Raw genomic sequence first — 16,223 nt, 5'->3', positions numbered from 1 at the left:
TTTAACTGTCTTTGTTTTTGAAAGATGATAATAAATTAACTTTCCTCGCCTGTAAAGATATTGCTTTTACTCAGTTGTAATGGAGACAGTTCAGAGTAGAAGTAGAAGTACTACCCTACTACTCAAGAAGTACTACCCTGAGCCTTCCACTTAGCACTTGTTGTATTCGTATTAGTTTGTTGCACTTGTTGTATTCGTATTAGTTTGTTGCACTTATTGTATTCGTATTAGTTTGTTTCTGCACTGTACTTTTGCTCTGGTTTATGCTTTTAGATGCTTGTTTAAGAAAGGAGATGCACTTATGACTTCTGGTGACTAGTAGTTCTCTTGAATACCTATGTTGAATACACTTATTGTAAGTCGCTTTGGATAAAAGCGTCTGCTAAATGACTAATGTAATGTAATGTAGAAGTGAGTCTTATTTGTTGTGCAAACAAAGTCTAGTATTGGCCAATATCAATAAAATCCTCTATCGAGTTTAATGTCATTTTGTATCGTAATTACCATATAAAATATATATTGATTAACTTTAAAAAAGCGTACACTTTGTTGCAATAGATATGCTGTAGTACATTTTACATTGAGAAGCTGTCTCCAGCTCATCCAGTAATTTACATTCCTGGCTAATCAAGGTTACCTCATCATATTAAAGCAAACATTTTAATGACATCGTTGTTTTTAAACCGCAACATTGTAAGGATGTAGTACACCAAGAAATATAAAAGGGATGGCTACCTCATTGCTAATATTGCCTTACAGACTGTCTCAGTCATATTGCATAAAACTATTAGAGACCTAAAAAGGTAATCTGTTTAATGTAATATAATCAAACAAAAGCAACATGTATTTTTTATTTAATAACTTCAGGTACAAGTTTACAAAAACATGAAATCACCAAAAGAGCAAGAGAGAGAACTTCTAAATATATATTCTGGTGAAAAGGCATTGTTGTGATTCTTGCATAAAGTTGTGCACAAATGTATTGTATATAATTCAAATGCAAGTGAAGGCCAATGAAAAAATTATACAGAAAAAAATAAAGGATGATTTAACAATTGTTATAATAATCAAAATCATCACAATGAATAAAGGCTTTACTCAGTTACAGTTACATGCCTTTGATACAAGCTTGTTGTGCTAGAGAAAGGCACATTTTCAATCAATACTCACCATTAATAAACATTTTGGACACCAGAGTAATACATACAGTAATAAATACTATAATACATATGACTATGTACATGTTTGGTTCATAGGCTGCATTTTTAAATGCTTTAAAGTTCCTTTCATTAGACACAGTTTCACTTCAAAATAGGAGTAGGACAGTTTGATATATAACAGCGAGCAGAATAAAATACCTCGATGTACCATTAACAGGATGTATAAGACTACCCAAATGATTCATGTTCATCTTCTCTTGGTTGGAAAATTGTCATGTGATTTAATGTATCGCACCACTGTCTATTAATTCAGGAATACAGTATATACGCTGTAAACGAAGCATTTTGTTGCATAGTTGAAGCATCTTTCAAGCTACTAATTTAATTTGTCCGTCAGACTAAAAATGATAACAATTCTGCATTTTTTAACATCAAACAATAATGAACACTTAAGCATTGCACATCCATTTTGAGTTAAAAAACCTAACTTAATAGAACAACGAATAATACCTCTACCAGTTTGAGTTTACAAAAAGTAGACTTGTACTTTTATTCACCAGGCAGCTAACACCATGTTTTCCTAATGAAAAAAACTACTACTATACCTTTGTTGGGGCATGTCTCAAACAAATGATCTTTATGAATTTGGATAACCCGTCTCACAAAGCTCACACAGCTGACTCGGTGAACCCTGGGTTTACTAGTTCAGCAAATGACAGAGGTTTTTGATTATAAGCCAATCACATGCAACATCAACAAATCAACGAAAGTGAATTTAATAAGAGATGAAGAAGATAACCCTTTGGGAGAATTGCAGCAACAGCGCTTATGTTACTGAGGTGAGGTTAAGATCATAATTAATATAAAAAAGTATGAATAATGTTTAGGAAATACTTGATGCACCACTCGTAAGTAGCAGGAACAGGAAAATGAAACGAAGATCAAATGCAGTACCCCTTGTGTTTATAGTTTTAGATATTCAGCATGAAAGTCAAAACTCCTACCATCATATATAAAGGTAAATTTATTTTGGCCAGTGCATCCTACCCTAGTTTGCTTGCCTTATCCTTGTTACTTACTGGAGAAAGTTATCGAGAGAACAGAGGAAAGACATTAACACTCAAGCAAAAAAACTCTTTATATGGTTAAAATGTTAAAAAGAAAACACACACACATACGAATATCATCCAAAAGCAAACAAACAAAAATGTTTTTACACTCATTGGCTGTAAGACAAAGTTGCTGAAGCTGTCACTTTCTTTGACAGTCTGTTGTGCAAATCACTGCATTTTCAGGTCTAAACTGCTACCTGCTGTTACTTTTTGCCTTTTATGTAGCGCAGTTTGGACTGGACTGCAGGTCCTAAACTGCCGAAGGTGTTATGGATATGCAATTGGATGATATTTCAGATGCTTAACATAAATTAACCTAACAATGCAGACCATCTGTTGTTACTTGTGATTATATAAAACATATCCCTTCTTAGAAAATCACATTATGTTCTTTAGGTCGCAGTGTAAGAATGTGCCATTACTGTATGGCTGAGCTGAACCAATAGAAATACTCTGAAATCGTACATTTGATGCTCTTTGAGAAACAGTTTTTATTCCATTTTGTAGCCACAGTAGGCCACCTGCTTATACTGCCAACATTTACTATATAACTACTTAAAATATCATAATTTATAATGAAAAACAAAGTGATTGTACTACTTTGGAATCATGTCATGCTTTTAGTTACAGGACACTTAAAAGTTACGTGTTTCTGTTCATTGAGCTCATAAAATTATGAGTCAATTTTCCCTGATCAATTGATCAGTGAGGAGGTGGTTCTTTTATATAAAATCCACTTCAAACTAAGCTAACTAACCTACTGGAATTGCTTCATGAGACAGGCCCCAAGTCACTGAGTATCAGTTATTTGGTCACATTTAGACATAAGCCAGTCTACAAAATAAACCTGAAACTGATAACAAATTGTACAGTGTAAGTATAAAAAAATATTTTGAATATAACCCTTTGACCTGAACATGAGGTGACATTTAGGATTCACAGTGTATTGTTAGAATAGTTGGTTGAATAAAAACCACAAGCTGAGGACCCCCTCTTTTTCCAGCATGATTTGCATTCAGAGTAGGCTTAAAAAAAAGCAGCTTACCCAGTATGTATACAGTAATTGCTTAAAAATGTTTTATTTAAAACTGTGTTCCCAACCCAAATAATCTGGTTTTGTATTAAGACATCCATGTCAATCATGTAGCAGGAACAGAACTCTAGGCGCAGGCCTTTGGTTGGTGGGACATACACTTAAAGAGACAAGTATGCAAGGATGTGCTACAGCATTTGGTCAACAAAAATGAGGAAGTAATTCTAAAAAGGAGAAATATACATTTTAGAAACAACGCTTAAATAAAGACTGTCTCAAATAAGGCATCCTCATGTAACAGTCTACATCAAATGCTGGCTGAGTTTCGCACATTAGTGCCAAGAACAATCTGGTTGTGCATAGAATCATTCCTATGAGATGAATAGTGTTCAATAACCACAGCATTAATGTACCTGCAATTACTAGTGTCAGAACAGAACCACCCACTGACATGCTCATACCATGTTGAGATTTGGAAATCATAGTGCAAAAACAACGACAACAAAAAACATTTAATGTCCCACTTGGTCTTGATGATGCACTGTAAACTTTACCTCCAATCACACCAAGGGGGGTCGTAACATTTCATCCACGCTCATGACATCCTCCAAGTTTGTCTTCATTTGAGTTCATTGTTTACACCTATAAACCAGAGGCAATGATTATAGTTACAAAAAAACACTAAATCGGTCACAAGAAATGTAAAACTTTTAACCAACTTACAGAGCATTTGTTTGCGTTAGGAACAATGTCGCTGAGTGAGATCACATCCTCAGAACCGATACTTTCTTCATACTGAGCTCTGCAAACAACAAAGGACCAGTGTAAGAGAACTGAACCTCCACGCAATATGAAACACTCTGTTTGTTTGTGTATGTGAAAAAAACCCTCAATTGAATATACAGAAATGTTTTAATTAAAACTCTAAATACTTCTAAAAATGTTATGTTTTTTTAGCCAAGCGTTCATGCTGTTATTTAAAAAGAATTAGGTTTACTTGAGATAAGCATGATGAAGATGTTTGCCACTAGATGGCGCACTTTAAACAATGCTGCACTGCCTTCATACATGCTGATTTTCTTGAGGTTCTGGTTAAGGGACATTTTTACCTGCGGCTCATACTCTCAGGCAGCTTCACTCCTACCCTCAACACAATTAAACACTTAGCTTATTGATTATAGGTTTGTTTCAGTTTCAGCCAATAAAGTTATTTGAGGTGGGATGTGTACACAGCTTTTGCACAGCTATTAATTAGCACTATCATTAACACTGGCATAACGTAAGATAACAGACTTGAATCTGAATCTATGTGCAAACTGTAATTATCACACTTCACATTTAATCATTAGACATTATAATCCATGATAGACCTAAACACATTTGAATATGCATCGACTTCCGACAAGCTTTCATATTAAATACTAATCTTAGTTATGTGTGTTCACCTCTTGGGGGAGCTGAGCTCCTGGTCTTTGCTTAGTGTGTTGTTTAAATCCACTCCCACTGGCTTGTAGGCATCCTGAGAATCAGGCGGAGGTTGACTTGTTGGAGCAAATCCAGGGTTTCCCAAGGAGGAGGAGACGGTGGTTTCAGTAGTGTTGCCAACAGCGTTGCTGGGCGGTAAGGTCTTTGGGAGGAGGTCAGGACGACCTGACTGCATGACTGGGTGGAACGGGAGGGAAAACTGTTAGTACATGCTGGTACATGCTGGTACATGCTGGAGAACTGGAGGTAACAAAAAACAAAACTTGTTTTCAGCACTTCAGCTGAAACCTGAAATCCTGTTTCCAGTTCTTACCGTTGTCTCCTTCAGTGTCTTCTTTGGCCTCAGAGCTGACTGGATGTTGGAGGAAAGACTGCTGGCTGTTGGTGCTGGTTTGGGTCAGAAAAGGCCAAGCGCCAGCGGTTTTCCTCAAAGGACCATGTGTCACTGCACGCCGCTTCTTAGATGGCGAGGTCTTTACTAGATACAAGAGGGAAAGTGTTAATTAAGAGGCTATAAAATGAACCTGACATTATGGGCTCAATTTTGGTGTTGGGGCATTAGTGCGACCCAGTGGGCGGAGATGTGCGTCTGAGGGTGTGGCAATGCAATCTTGGTGCCAACATGTATTCTTTTATATTGGTCCCTTTATTCGGTGGAGTCAGACCTATATACATTTCTGAAATCACACCAACGCCAATATTTGTTGTTTGTTTGTCCACCTTTCCACTTTTATTCTACGTTTTGCACGCATTCATGGATACAATATGTACTTACATGAGATCTTCCTGAAGACTGCATTGCACATGAACTTTTGAAATCGGTCTGCGTAGAAACTCGGTCTGTGTACCGATACAGTGTCCTACAGAAAAGGAACGATCACAGGGTTTACATATAGAAATTTGTAATTAAACTTTAAATTTAAAACATTATTAACTGGGGCTAGATGATGTAGCTTACCCCATCATGAACCAAAGCTTTCCACGAGTGCTCAAGCTTCTTTACTAACCTGAAAAACAACACAAAGAGCCTGGATTACACTCAATACTGTGCCTGCACACATCTTGTGTAGACACGGACAGGGAACAGAAGCTGCCGCTGCCCTGCTTACGCTTTTGCTTTGCAGGCTGTGTAGACATTGTGCGTCACTGACTGGACAAAGGCTTTAGAGGTATACAAACTTGTGTGCCGTTTACCTGTAGGACTGCAGAATGTCGATGATACCAATATACACCAGAAGCCTCTCGCCTTTTGAGTTTTGTGCTGGGATTCCTCCCGTTCTGTCAAATCAAACAAAAATAAATATAATTTAGTGTTCTGTCACTACTCTCAGTAAAGATAACCACTAAAACCCCGTCACTCACTGGTCCTCTGTCTCCATTGATCCCATGCTCCCTGCCTCAGCCTGGATGGCCTCTATAGCAGTGCTGTACAGGGACTTTTGAACTTGTGGCCTCCGTTGGTCCACAGCCCCGGCCCCAGCTACTGCCTCTTTGCTGGCCTGCTCTCGACAGGCTTGATTTACATTGTGGATTCCCACCAGAAGGCTGTAGTCCATAATCTTAAAACTTTGCAAAAGCTGAATGGAAAAAAGAGACACATCAGACCAGTGAGTACAAATGAATTAGGAGGAAAATACATGAGAAAAATATAAATATTTATTACTAACAGTCTATGTGCATTTACAGTGATTTTATCCTAAATTATCATTATCATGTTAAGATAGGCATTTATGTGTAAATTCTTACCAGGCAGTCTCTCTGGATGGTCTTGCAAACAGCACTATACTTGTCCCCCTCCAGTAACAGCCCATCATTCATGTCCTGCAAGAAATCCAGGTCCTTGTATGTGGGCACAGACTTTTCTCTCTCCTTAGGTGATGCCCGCCTCTTGTAGGTGGAGCCCTTTAGATCATACTTGAGGTGCATTTGTACGGCGCTCGGGAGCAGATTGTTCATGACTGCTATACGGATGTTCTTACCCGCTGCCTGGACACAGTAGAGTCCATAAAACTTTGGTAATAAGGTCCGTTTGTTCTGGTTCAGGTTCTGAAATAAAGCAGAGAGGATGGTAGAAGTAAAGTTTAAAAAGTAAAATCAAAACAAGCATCGGTGCAACTGAATAGAAAGTGAAATGAGTTTCTGACTAATGTTCAACAAAAATGAATAGTTAATGAAACAAATAAGGAAAGGTAAAAACATTATCCCACACAACATTATCCCACACAAGGGAAACTAATACGGCACTTTATTTTAATATCAAATCTATCAAAATCCATACAGCCTTACATGTTGCACAGAAGGCACGGAAAAGCAAACAATGTAGAGCCAACTTTTTGCCAGAGCTTGTTAATTCAGAATAGTATAAAAATGGTCCCATTCCTTTAGTGCTGTAACTAATGATTATTTTCATTGGCAATTGTCACTGTTAATTATTCTCTTGATTTATGATGTTGTCTACAATATGTCAGAAAATAGTGAAACATGCACAAGATGACATATAAAAGCCATTCGCTAGATCTTACCATGAAGTAACCTGGGAGCAGTTTCTGCAGAAACTCTGCCTCTTTGTGCTGCACTGTCTTAATGATGTACTCATCATCACTGGAGACGTAGAAGAGAGATCCACTCGCCCCGGAGTTTGATAGCTCAATCATCGGCTCATTACACAGAGAGTACTGTCAACAGACCAGAGCACAGTAGTTAGAAATGTTTATTTTATAAAAATCAAAGAACACACACTACGACAACAGGTTAAAAACAAGTCAGCTATAACTTCACATCGTCAGCAGCTCCACCCCTAGTGTGTCAACACGCAAATCATTTCACACTTCCCTAGTTTCACTCTTTCACGCCTTTCTTCTCAAAGTCATTTCACGTTCCTCAGAATTTGACTGTTCTGCTAGCACATTTTCACAGATGATGTGTAAATAACAATACCATGTAGTCATCAGGCCGGATGCCAAACATCTCCCTGAAGTACCGGAAGGCCATTGGGGCGTACGTCTTGAACCTGAAGTCTCCATAGTGGTGGGCTGGTGTCAGGTTACTGCCCTCACTGCCAGTAAAATAATAGAAGCAGAGGATTAGATAAAAAAAAAAAAAATAAAAAAAAAAGGTTATGTAAAGGAGTAATAATTTAGTGCAGACAGAACACCATCATCTTTACAATTCATCTCTACCCCAAACTTTAAAAAATGTACCTGGGAAAGAAGATGCTTTCGACTACTTCAAAGTCCTGCAGCAGCACGTCTCTCTCAGGTTTCTGGCTTAAGCTGCCCACCGTGTGAGCGATGCCTAACTGGATTGCGCCTTGCAGGGCTGAAGATGTTGTCTGGAAGACAGAGCAAACTGACATGACTCAAATGAAAAACACAGTTCAGATCAGTCTGTGGTTGATAAATTGTAACCCAATCATTGACAATCTCCACAATAGGACTTGACAAGACTGACATATTTTCATAAATGAACAGTTAGTATATATCTGCAACAAGTACTTGATTAACCGATCAACAAAAAATGAAACTGCAGCTATTTTGATAATTGATTAATTGTTTGAGTCATCTTTAAAGCGAAAGCTCCAAACATTATCTTTACAATTTGGATATGTTTGACATATGAAGATGTGAAATCTGGCTCTTGAAACATTTAAAGAGTAGGCAATCTATTGTTAAAAATATTTGAAAGGATTAATAGATAAGAGAAATAATTGTTTGTTCCGGCTCAAAGTGAGTAAATGTAAATGTGTTTCAGTCAATAAAGGCTGATCTCCCACCTTCTTGTACGTCGTCTCCCCAGTAGGATCAATTCCACGATGGCCGATAGTCTTTTTCATGGCGGGAGACATGCCGGTGGTTGGACTCTGTGAGTACGAACATGGTGGAAGTAAGAATTACAAGCAGTAAAAGAGTCTGCAGCACGTAATATCCTCATGTTAAAAAGAGGAAGGAACTGAGGTTGTGTCAGCTAAATATCTGTAAATTCTGGAAAGAATAATGCAATGTGTTTCTTAACTGTCACAGAGCTATATTACGAATTTCCTGCAAAATAATCGGTTATTTCTTACCTCAGGGGAAGCATTTTTTCGGGTCCCAGTCGTATCTGGAGTGAAAAGGGGAAGAAACGTAAAAGTTAGAAAATAATACACAAGGAGGGAAAAAAAAGAAGTGAATCAAACAAATTAAATTCTCACAGTGGATGCATTAATATCACACAACACAGCTTGAAACAGCTTCCACCATTCACTAACAGTGAAAAGAAAAGTGTGCAGCTTTGAAACAAGCATGCAGACGCACCTCGTCCATTACCTCTGAGAAAAGACAGTCTCCTCCAGAACTGACTTTGCAGGTCTTCGAGTGCAATGGGAGGAATTATAAAAGTATTCTATTATTGTATGAGTAAATTAATAAAAGGCTTATGAATGTCCTGATATATATGATAGACAGTTATTTTCCTGGGAGTCCAAAGTCTAAATTAGACCTTAATAGTTCACTTTTGTTTTTTATTAAGAAACACAACAGAAAGTGACACAAGAAAATGGTGTGCCTGTCAACTTTTTAGTTTGCTTTTCTAACTTTAACAGAGAACCCTGATGCTGTTGTTGTGATGTCATTAAAAGAGACAACTTTAATACAAAAAGCACTGGGGGTTTAGAATTTGAAAGTCGTTGGTATTTTTCAAGCTAGGTAGGTCTAATAAAAATATGTTATTGGTTGCATTATCGGAAACTAAAAGTCAGAATATTTGGCATCAATTTTGACCATTCATCTTTTTAATTTGTCTCTTATGAATCCAACAACTTAATGGAACTATATTACAAAACAGCTGGAGTTCCCCTATAAAACTTTTTGTTTAATGGCCCAATTTCCTGCTGCTAATTTCACTCTTGTCAGGTTTGACCAGTTTTTAAGTACATCGAGCAAAAACTAATACAGTCTATTATACTAACTACATTATTTTTTTGTCCATCACATTTATTTCAAAAATACTTTATAGTAAAATAGTTACACCTCTCATTATAACTAAATTAAGTTCAACAACACTCCACACTACAACCTCCAAAATGCCCATAAACTTGAGTTGATAACTCACCAAAAGTTTTAACAAAAACAGTGTGGTTCATGAAAGTACTGGGCTGTATTTTCAGCTAGGTGTGCCTAAAAACCTGGCTACAGAGTGTATACAAACACTAGATCCAATACTGAAGATCATTTGAGGATAACATGTATGAGGTTCTCACAGGACTGACTGATCAGCTGTTGGCATGCTGATACCTGCCCGCCCACATGATCCACAACCTGAGCTTATGACCATCTATCTGCACCTAAATGAATAACTCATGTCAAACACATCTGATCTATCCCTTCCAGGAGACGGTGGTGTACAATGAAGGCGTTAGTACTTACTACCAGAGAGGCCCTGCAGCTCTGGAGGCTCCTCTGCAGCTGTGGCCATTCAGACCAAAACCTGAACTCAAACTTGGTTGTGGTGAAAGTCAGATCCTGATTAGACGTGATCAGCTTTCTCTGTGTGAACCCTCCTGGTAGTTGGGGATCTGTGTAGACAAAAGTAGCTCATTAACACTTCTGATGACTTCATGCCACAAATATTGACAGCCGCCGCCACGTTGACTGGAAGAGCAGATTTGAAAAAACACAGTATGTTACGATACAAAGACGGAGACAGAGACTGACGGTGGTTTTTAAGGACGACTTTTTGCTAACCGACAGTGAATAATGTGACTGTGGGGTGGATGTAATGAATGACAAGACCACTGCATTTTGTAACAGGCTAGCAGGTTAACTTACATCGGTGTCTGGATTGCGACATTTAAGGAAACAGAGGCGTGAAAGCTAGCTGCTAACTCTGATTCAACTTTTTTAACTTTAGCAAAGCTAATAACGCCGATAACTAAATAACAACAATACAAACAAAGAGCCAACTCACTCAAAACTCTTGTGGAGTAGCTCTCGCCGTTTCCAGAGAAGGAAAAAACTAACTTTAAATGCACTCTTTTTTCTAAAACTAAATAAACAAGGAAGCAGTGCGGAAGCAGCAGTTTTGTGTTTTGCATCTCTAGCCGGAACAAGAACAACATTTCCGGTGAAATGTTCTTTCAGAATAAAACACAAATATCGCAAGCAAACGTCTTCAAACTTCTATTTCTAATGCAAAGATATAGATATAGTCTACCTGGGTAGAGAATGACGTCGCTCTCCCTCTATGTGTGTGGTAACCAGAGTTTTTCTGTGCTTTGTTTAGTTGGTCCATCCACCTTATTACCAATCCTCCTGCTATGGAAAGGTCATGACCTGTATTCTCATCCAAACCCAAAGCAATCTCACTCATCATGCCTAGACCTAACCAATCAAAGTAGCCAAACTGAGTAGGAAGGGTCAAAACAATAACAGGATTCTTAATTTTAAAGGCCAGTGCCGCCATTATTTCGATTCATGTGAGCTGCCCCTCTGGCTAGCTATTGCCTGGGCTCTGCACTGTGCTCAATACAGCTGATAACGATGACGCCGTCATGGCAGACAGGTACCACCATACAGATAAACACTGCAAGCACCGTTAGCTGCCAGCCGCCGGCTCAGCTGTCACCATGTTGAGGGCCGCATCGAGGCAGATGCTCTGAATTACATATTGAGCACATTGAATATAGAATATCTAATATTATTTAATAACCCCCCAAAAAATACAAGAAAATAACATTAAACATTAATTTGTTACAATTGTTTCCCAGTTAGTCAGGAAATGCAGTATATGGACTTTGTGTGGTGAACAATGTAATATAGGCTATATCAAGCGATTGTGATCTAAATATGCATTTTGAAAAGTAAATAAGTACAACTTTTGGATTAAACAAATGAAAAAGAGTGAGTCTTTGCTTTTGAAATGCATGTTATTAAAATAACATTTAGTACTCAATTAAGGTCAGCCAGTGTACTAGGCCTGTAAGTATTTAGATTCTAAAATTAAATGAAAGTAATGCCACAACGTGAACATACTCTATTACAAATCTTGTATTCAGTATTTTATTTATGGTAATGTATTGAACTATTAAGTACTATTATTCTGGGGAATTTTTGAGCATCAATTTATGGTGGAACATTTTTATTTATATAAAGGAAAACACTCAATTCAGACACCAGCTGACATGGAACATAATGCAGTAAGGCATTCTGTGTTGCTTTCAAATATTTATCCTCCTGTAGATTAACTTTTCTTTTTGTGTCTTTAACTTCTTTCAATGTGAATGTGGGACCTGTTCACCTCAATTCATACATGAAAGTACTTTTTATTCATTTAAAAACCTGTGAAACTTACTAGCTTATATGTGTTTCATCAAGATTCAACATGAGGTGAAGTATTTCAAATATTTTGAGAAATATGTTGTAATAATATGAGAATTCTTTTTTACATTTCACAGCAACTCGTTTGAGACTTTTATTTTGGTAATTTTATTTTCTGTGATAAATACCTTTGTGGTAACTTTGGTTTGTGGTAACTGCACTCCACATTTTTTTGGGTCACTGGTGGGTTGCTGCTTAGATGTAAGTAGGCAACATTTGCGGGTAGTGGTTAACTACAGTGTGACCATTTTGTAATGTGGATGTAGCGGTCCACTTTGTTGGTGTCCCTTGTGTGTTACTGCTGTTGTCTATTTAATTGTAGCAAATTGATTGTGTTGTGACCTTTTTGGGTTTGGGAGGCTGTCACTCCACAGGTCAATTGATCTTGGAGCGGTGGATGTGAGTACTCCCAGTTTATCAGGTCAGTCTGTGTTGCTGGTTTCCTACATCTATTACAGTAATCTGTGTATGTGATTGGAGGACCACATGGGGTGACCATTTTGTGTTGTGGTAGTGGCAGTTCACTTTTGTTGGATCCTGGTGTTTTGCTGTTCCTGTACAACAGCAACTTTGTAAATCCTTTCAGTTTGTGGCAGTTGCACTTCACTTTGTCTGGTTTTGTAGTTTCCTTTTTTCACCTCATGGCTTTAGCCATTGTGTACCTAGGGGGAGGGTCATCCACTGATCTGGCTACTTGAGTCGTTGCTGCTCATAATTAAACTCAGTGGCAGCATCTTAGTTGTCCCTTTAGGTGTGTGTGTGTGTGTGTGTGTGTGTGTGTGTGTGTGTGTGTGTGTGTGTGTGTGTGTGTGTGTGTGTGTGTGTGTGTGTGTGTGTGTGTGTGTGTGTGTGTGTGTGTGTGTGTGTGTGTGTGTGTGTACCGTTTGAAGAAGCTGCAGCAGTATTCACACTGATGCTCTTGTTCTTTACACAGCATGGTACCTGAATGAAGAAAAGGTTGCCTTGTAAAGGGCGCCTGAGGTTCTGATCTTAAGTCTTTCTGCCATAATCTTTGGAGTCTGTATTTTGATATATCTGTGACAAATCTATATGAAGAATCTATAAAGAATGTGTTCCCCAAGTAAAATGAAGAAGGAAATGGCACCATTTTACATTAATATACTGCCTTGGTAAGTACCACTGGCCAAGTACACTTAATTTCAATAAATAAATAGTGTTGTGGTATTTGTCAAAGTAAACTGTTGTATAGAGCCTGACCCGCTATCCTTTGAGTGACTATTTATTTATTGTTTTAAGGATGGGGGAGTTACGGCTGTATATGTTCCCTGTGCTCTTGTCCCCTTCTTCCCTCTCTATTAACTCTGCTCCAGTGTACTGCATTACAAAACAAGGTGCACCTGGAATGAAGAGGAAGTGTTTCAAAGCTCCTGTGCAAGCAGCAGAAGGGAGAGGCCTCTGGTGTGGGGACTGCTGAACTTGCTGCCTCTCACCTTTTGATTTTGTCTTGTTTGTATGTTTTGTGATAATACATCCTAAGGCTTTGTTTGTTTTAAATGTGTTTTCCGCAGTTGATTTGGGTCAGTAGTTGAATCTTGAATGCCTCGAGGGGGTGCAAACCTACGCCCCTTGCCCTAAAGGTACCTGGGGCGTTGTATTCCTAACTTTCTCCAAACGTTCGCCGGATGTTTCTTTTACTAACTTTCCACGAACGTTCGCGGAAGTTTGTTTTCCTAACTTTTCAGCAACGTTCAGCCAACCAGATTATTGCAAAGTTTCCATGGGGATATAGCTTTACTTATCTTTAAAAAGAAATCAGCTTACACAGTTTATTTGGTGTACAGCTCTTCCAAATCTTGATATTTATTTATTTTTTCCGAAATTCTTTCCAAGACTACCTGAATTTATCTGTATGTATATACTTTTTTACAACTCTTTCTGGGAAATATTATTTCAAGCCTTATTTGTATCTGTAACTTTCCAGAATTACTAGGTTTAAACAGAATGAAAAGACACGTGTGGTCACCCTGGACACGACCTGTATTAATCTGGGTCTGATCATTCTCAAATTGATTGTAATGTTTCCAGATCTTTAGATGCTGACTGGCTTTTCGACAGTGTCCTCTTTGTTGTGCAGCTCTTCAAAAGCTTGATATTAATTCTTTTTTTCCCTCCCTAGGGAGGTTCCTTCCAAGGCCAAATTGAGTGTGAAGACAAGGCTGCTGGGTCATGTGTGCGACCTGAATATATCTGCATGTAGCAAATCCTTATTTACTTCATGGTTAAACATGTGACACTTCAATCGATTTCATATCTGTAGAACGGTTTTTCTCTTTTATCTTCTCCGTTCAGTGATGGACAGCTCTGCTACACTGCGCTGTCCATGGTTCTGAAACAACAGCTCAGTAAAAGTCACGTTGGGCTGTACCAAAGGTCGTTGTTACATTATAAGCTTCTATTAAGGTTAACTTTGTAACATCATTACCCTAGCAACAAATCATAAAAAAAAAAGCTTATAATTATTGGGATTCATCTGACCAATGAGTTAGTACTTATTTCGTAGAACAAACCAAGTAAAAGAGAAAACGTTCTTTCTTCCGCAGTGAATAGTTTTTTAAAGGTTGAATTTCCTCTTTTCGATAAATCTTGACTTTTGGACATTACAATGCTCTTGAGATATTTAAAATATTTTGATCACACGATCTTTTTCTTGTCAGAAACATTCCTCAGCAACGACTGTTTTTTCCCCTACATATAGTAAAGTATTAATAACATTAGTATAGCCTTTTTTTTTTTTTAATCTGGAATACCAGGTTTAAACGGAATTAAAAGACATAAGTGGTCATCCTGCTCATTCTTAAAGTGATTGAAAAGTTGATGCAGACTGGCTGTTCAGCAGTGAATTCTTTGTTGCTCAGCTCTTCTACAGCTTGGTATTTATTTATTTTTCGATTCCACAGGTTTTCCCGAGGAGGTCCTTTCCGAGGCCAAAATGAATGTGACGATTCTGTATGTACAGAATGCTTTTTTCACCATTATCTCTGGGGAAATGTGTTACGCATTGGTCGATTTGATAATTGTGGAACGCTTTTCTCTTTAAGTGTTTGCTCCGTTAGTTGGAATATATAAATGATAAAAAGGCTGATGCAATAAATTATATTGAATTAATTTATACACCTATATAATTTACTAGCCTACAAGTGTTTCAGCAAGATTCAGCAAGTCGGGAAATAGTTAAAATATTTACAGAAAGACATTTTTATATTACGAGAATAAATTTAATATTTCAAGAAAAAAATCTACCAGCCCCATAAAACTGATACTAACAGAAAACACTTTTGATAAGGCATAAATCTCACTATTTGTGTTATTATCCACACAAATGTTAACTTCGCCACCTCTGATCCACCTGACCTTAAACATTCCAATCAGGAGTTATATTTGTGATGGTTCTAGTGAGCTATAACCATTCCATAAGCACTTTAAAAACACTTTAATCAAATTCCCCTCAATATTTCATCAGTACTGTCTCACCATTACCACTCACCACAGCTGTGGAGCAGCCGACGAACTGATCATCATCGGTTGTAGAAATAAAACATCAAGTAGCATTAAAGAATGTCCTAACAGAGCGCCAATAGTTTTAGATAATATCTTCTACTGTGCATCACCAGGTACGATTTTAATGCTCATATAGTTTTTGTGTGTAACATCGCTGCAGTGACCACTGTGCTGTCAGTGCTCCAGTCTCCTCACCACCACAGATAGCGGTCTTATTGATATCTGTCAGTTTCAAGCGGTTTCACGTCATTCAGATGCCGAGAGACTGTGGACTTTTAAGAAATAATTACCGATGTCTGGACCTGGGTAACCAGCTGTCTACGGCCATGATGATCACACCAGATCAACAAGCGATCCTGATCTGCAGTCTGCTCCTCTTTCTTTCTCTCTGTGCGTGAACAACTGGAAATAATGCCATCGTTAATTGAAAGTATTGGCAGGGAACATTCTTTCCTCCGAAAATATTGAAATGGACAAATCCATACCGTCCATATGCAAACCTACGTCCTTGCCCCGAAAGTACCTGGGACGTTGCTTTTCTTAACTTTCCAGGAACGTCCAG

At 38.0% G+C, this 16,223-nt stretch overlaps 1 protein-coding gene across 2 annotated transcripts; it reads right to left on the bottom strand.

Moving 5' to 3' along the window:
- Window positions 1–837: 837 nt before the first annotated feature.
- LOC129097015 (phosphatidylinositol 4-phosphate 5-kinase type-1 alpha-like) lies at window positions 838–10,857 on the bottom strand. Of its 2 annotated transcripts, none has more exons than XM_054605689.1 (16): window positions 10,734–10,857; window positions 10,193–10,341; window positions 8,854–8,888; window positions 8,563–8,649; window positions 7,991–8,121; window positions 7,728–7,845; window positions 7,313–7,465; window positions 6,537–6,836; window positions 6,153–6,367; window positions 5,985–6,068; window positions 5,749–5,797; window positions 5,566–5,650; window positions 5,104–5,268; window positions 4,751–4,967; window positions 4,029–4,107; window positions 838–3,947 (listed from the first exon to the last, which is right to left on the bottom strand). In XM_054605689.1, the coding sequence occupies exons 2-16, from the start codon at window positions 10,239–10,241 to the stop codon at window positions 3,942–3,944; spliced, it is 1,773 nt and encodes a 590-aa protein (XP_054461664.1). In that variant the 5' UTR covers window positions 10,242–10,341; window positions 10,734–10,857; the 3' UTR covers window positions 838–3,941. The 2 variants fall into 2 exon arrangements, with proteins under 2 accessions (XP_054461664.1, XP_054461665.1); XM_054605690.1 differs by lacking the exon at window positions 10,734–10,857 and adding an exon at window positions 10,595–10,629.
- Window positions 10,858–16,223: the final 5,366 nt, after the last annotated feature.

The sequence above is a fragment of the Anoplopoma fimbria genome, chromosome 10, assembly GCF_027596085.1.
Source record: "Anoplopoma fimbria isolate UVic2021 breed Golden Eagle Sablefish chromosome 10, Afim_UVic_2022, whole genome shotgun sequence".
In the NCBI taxonomy this organism is placed as follows: Eukaryota; Metazoa; Chordata; class Actinopteri; order Perciformes; family Anoplopomatidae; genus Anoplopoma; species Anoplopoma fimbria.
The sequence above is the reverse complement of the archived record's forward strand: the minus strand, read 5'-3'. Positions and strand labels throughout refer to the sequence as shown.

Coding starts and splice junctions, on each gene's coding strand:
- LOC129097015 (XM_054605689.1), bottom strand. CDS start 10,241: ATGGCCACAGCTGCAGAGGAGCCTCCAGAGCTGCAGGGCCTCTCTGGT. Junction 8,650..8,853: donor GAAAAAATGCTTCCCCTGAG/GTAAGAAATAAC, acceptor TCGTACTCACAG/AGTCCAACCACCGGCATGTC. Junction 5,798..5,984: donor GACATTCTGCAGTCCTACAG/GTAAACGGCACA, acceptor GTTGTTTTTCAG/GTTAGTAAAGAAGCTTGAGC.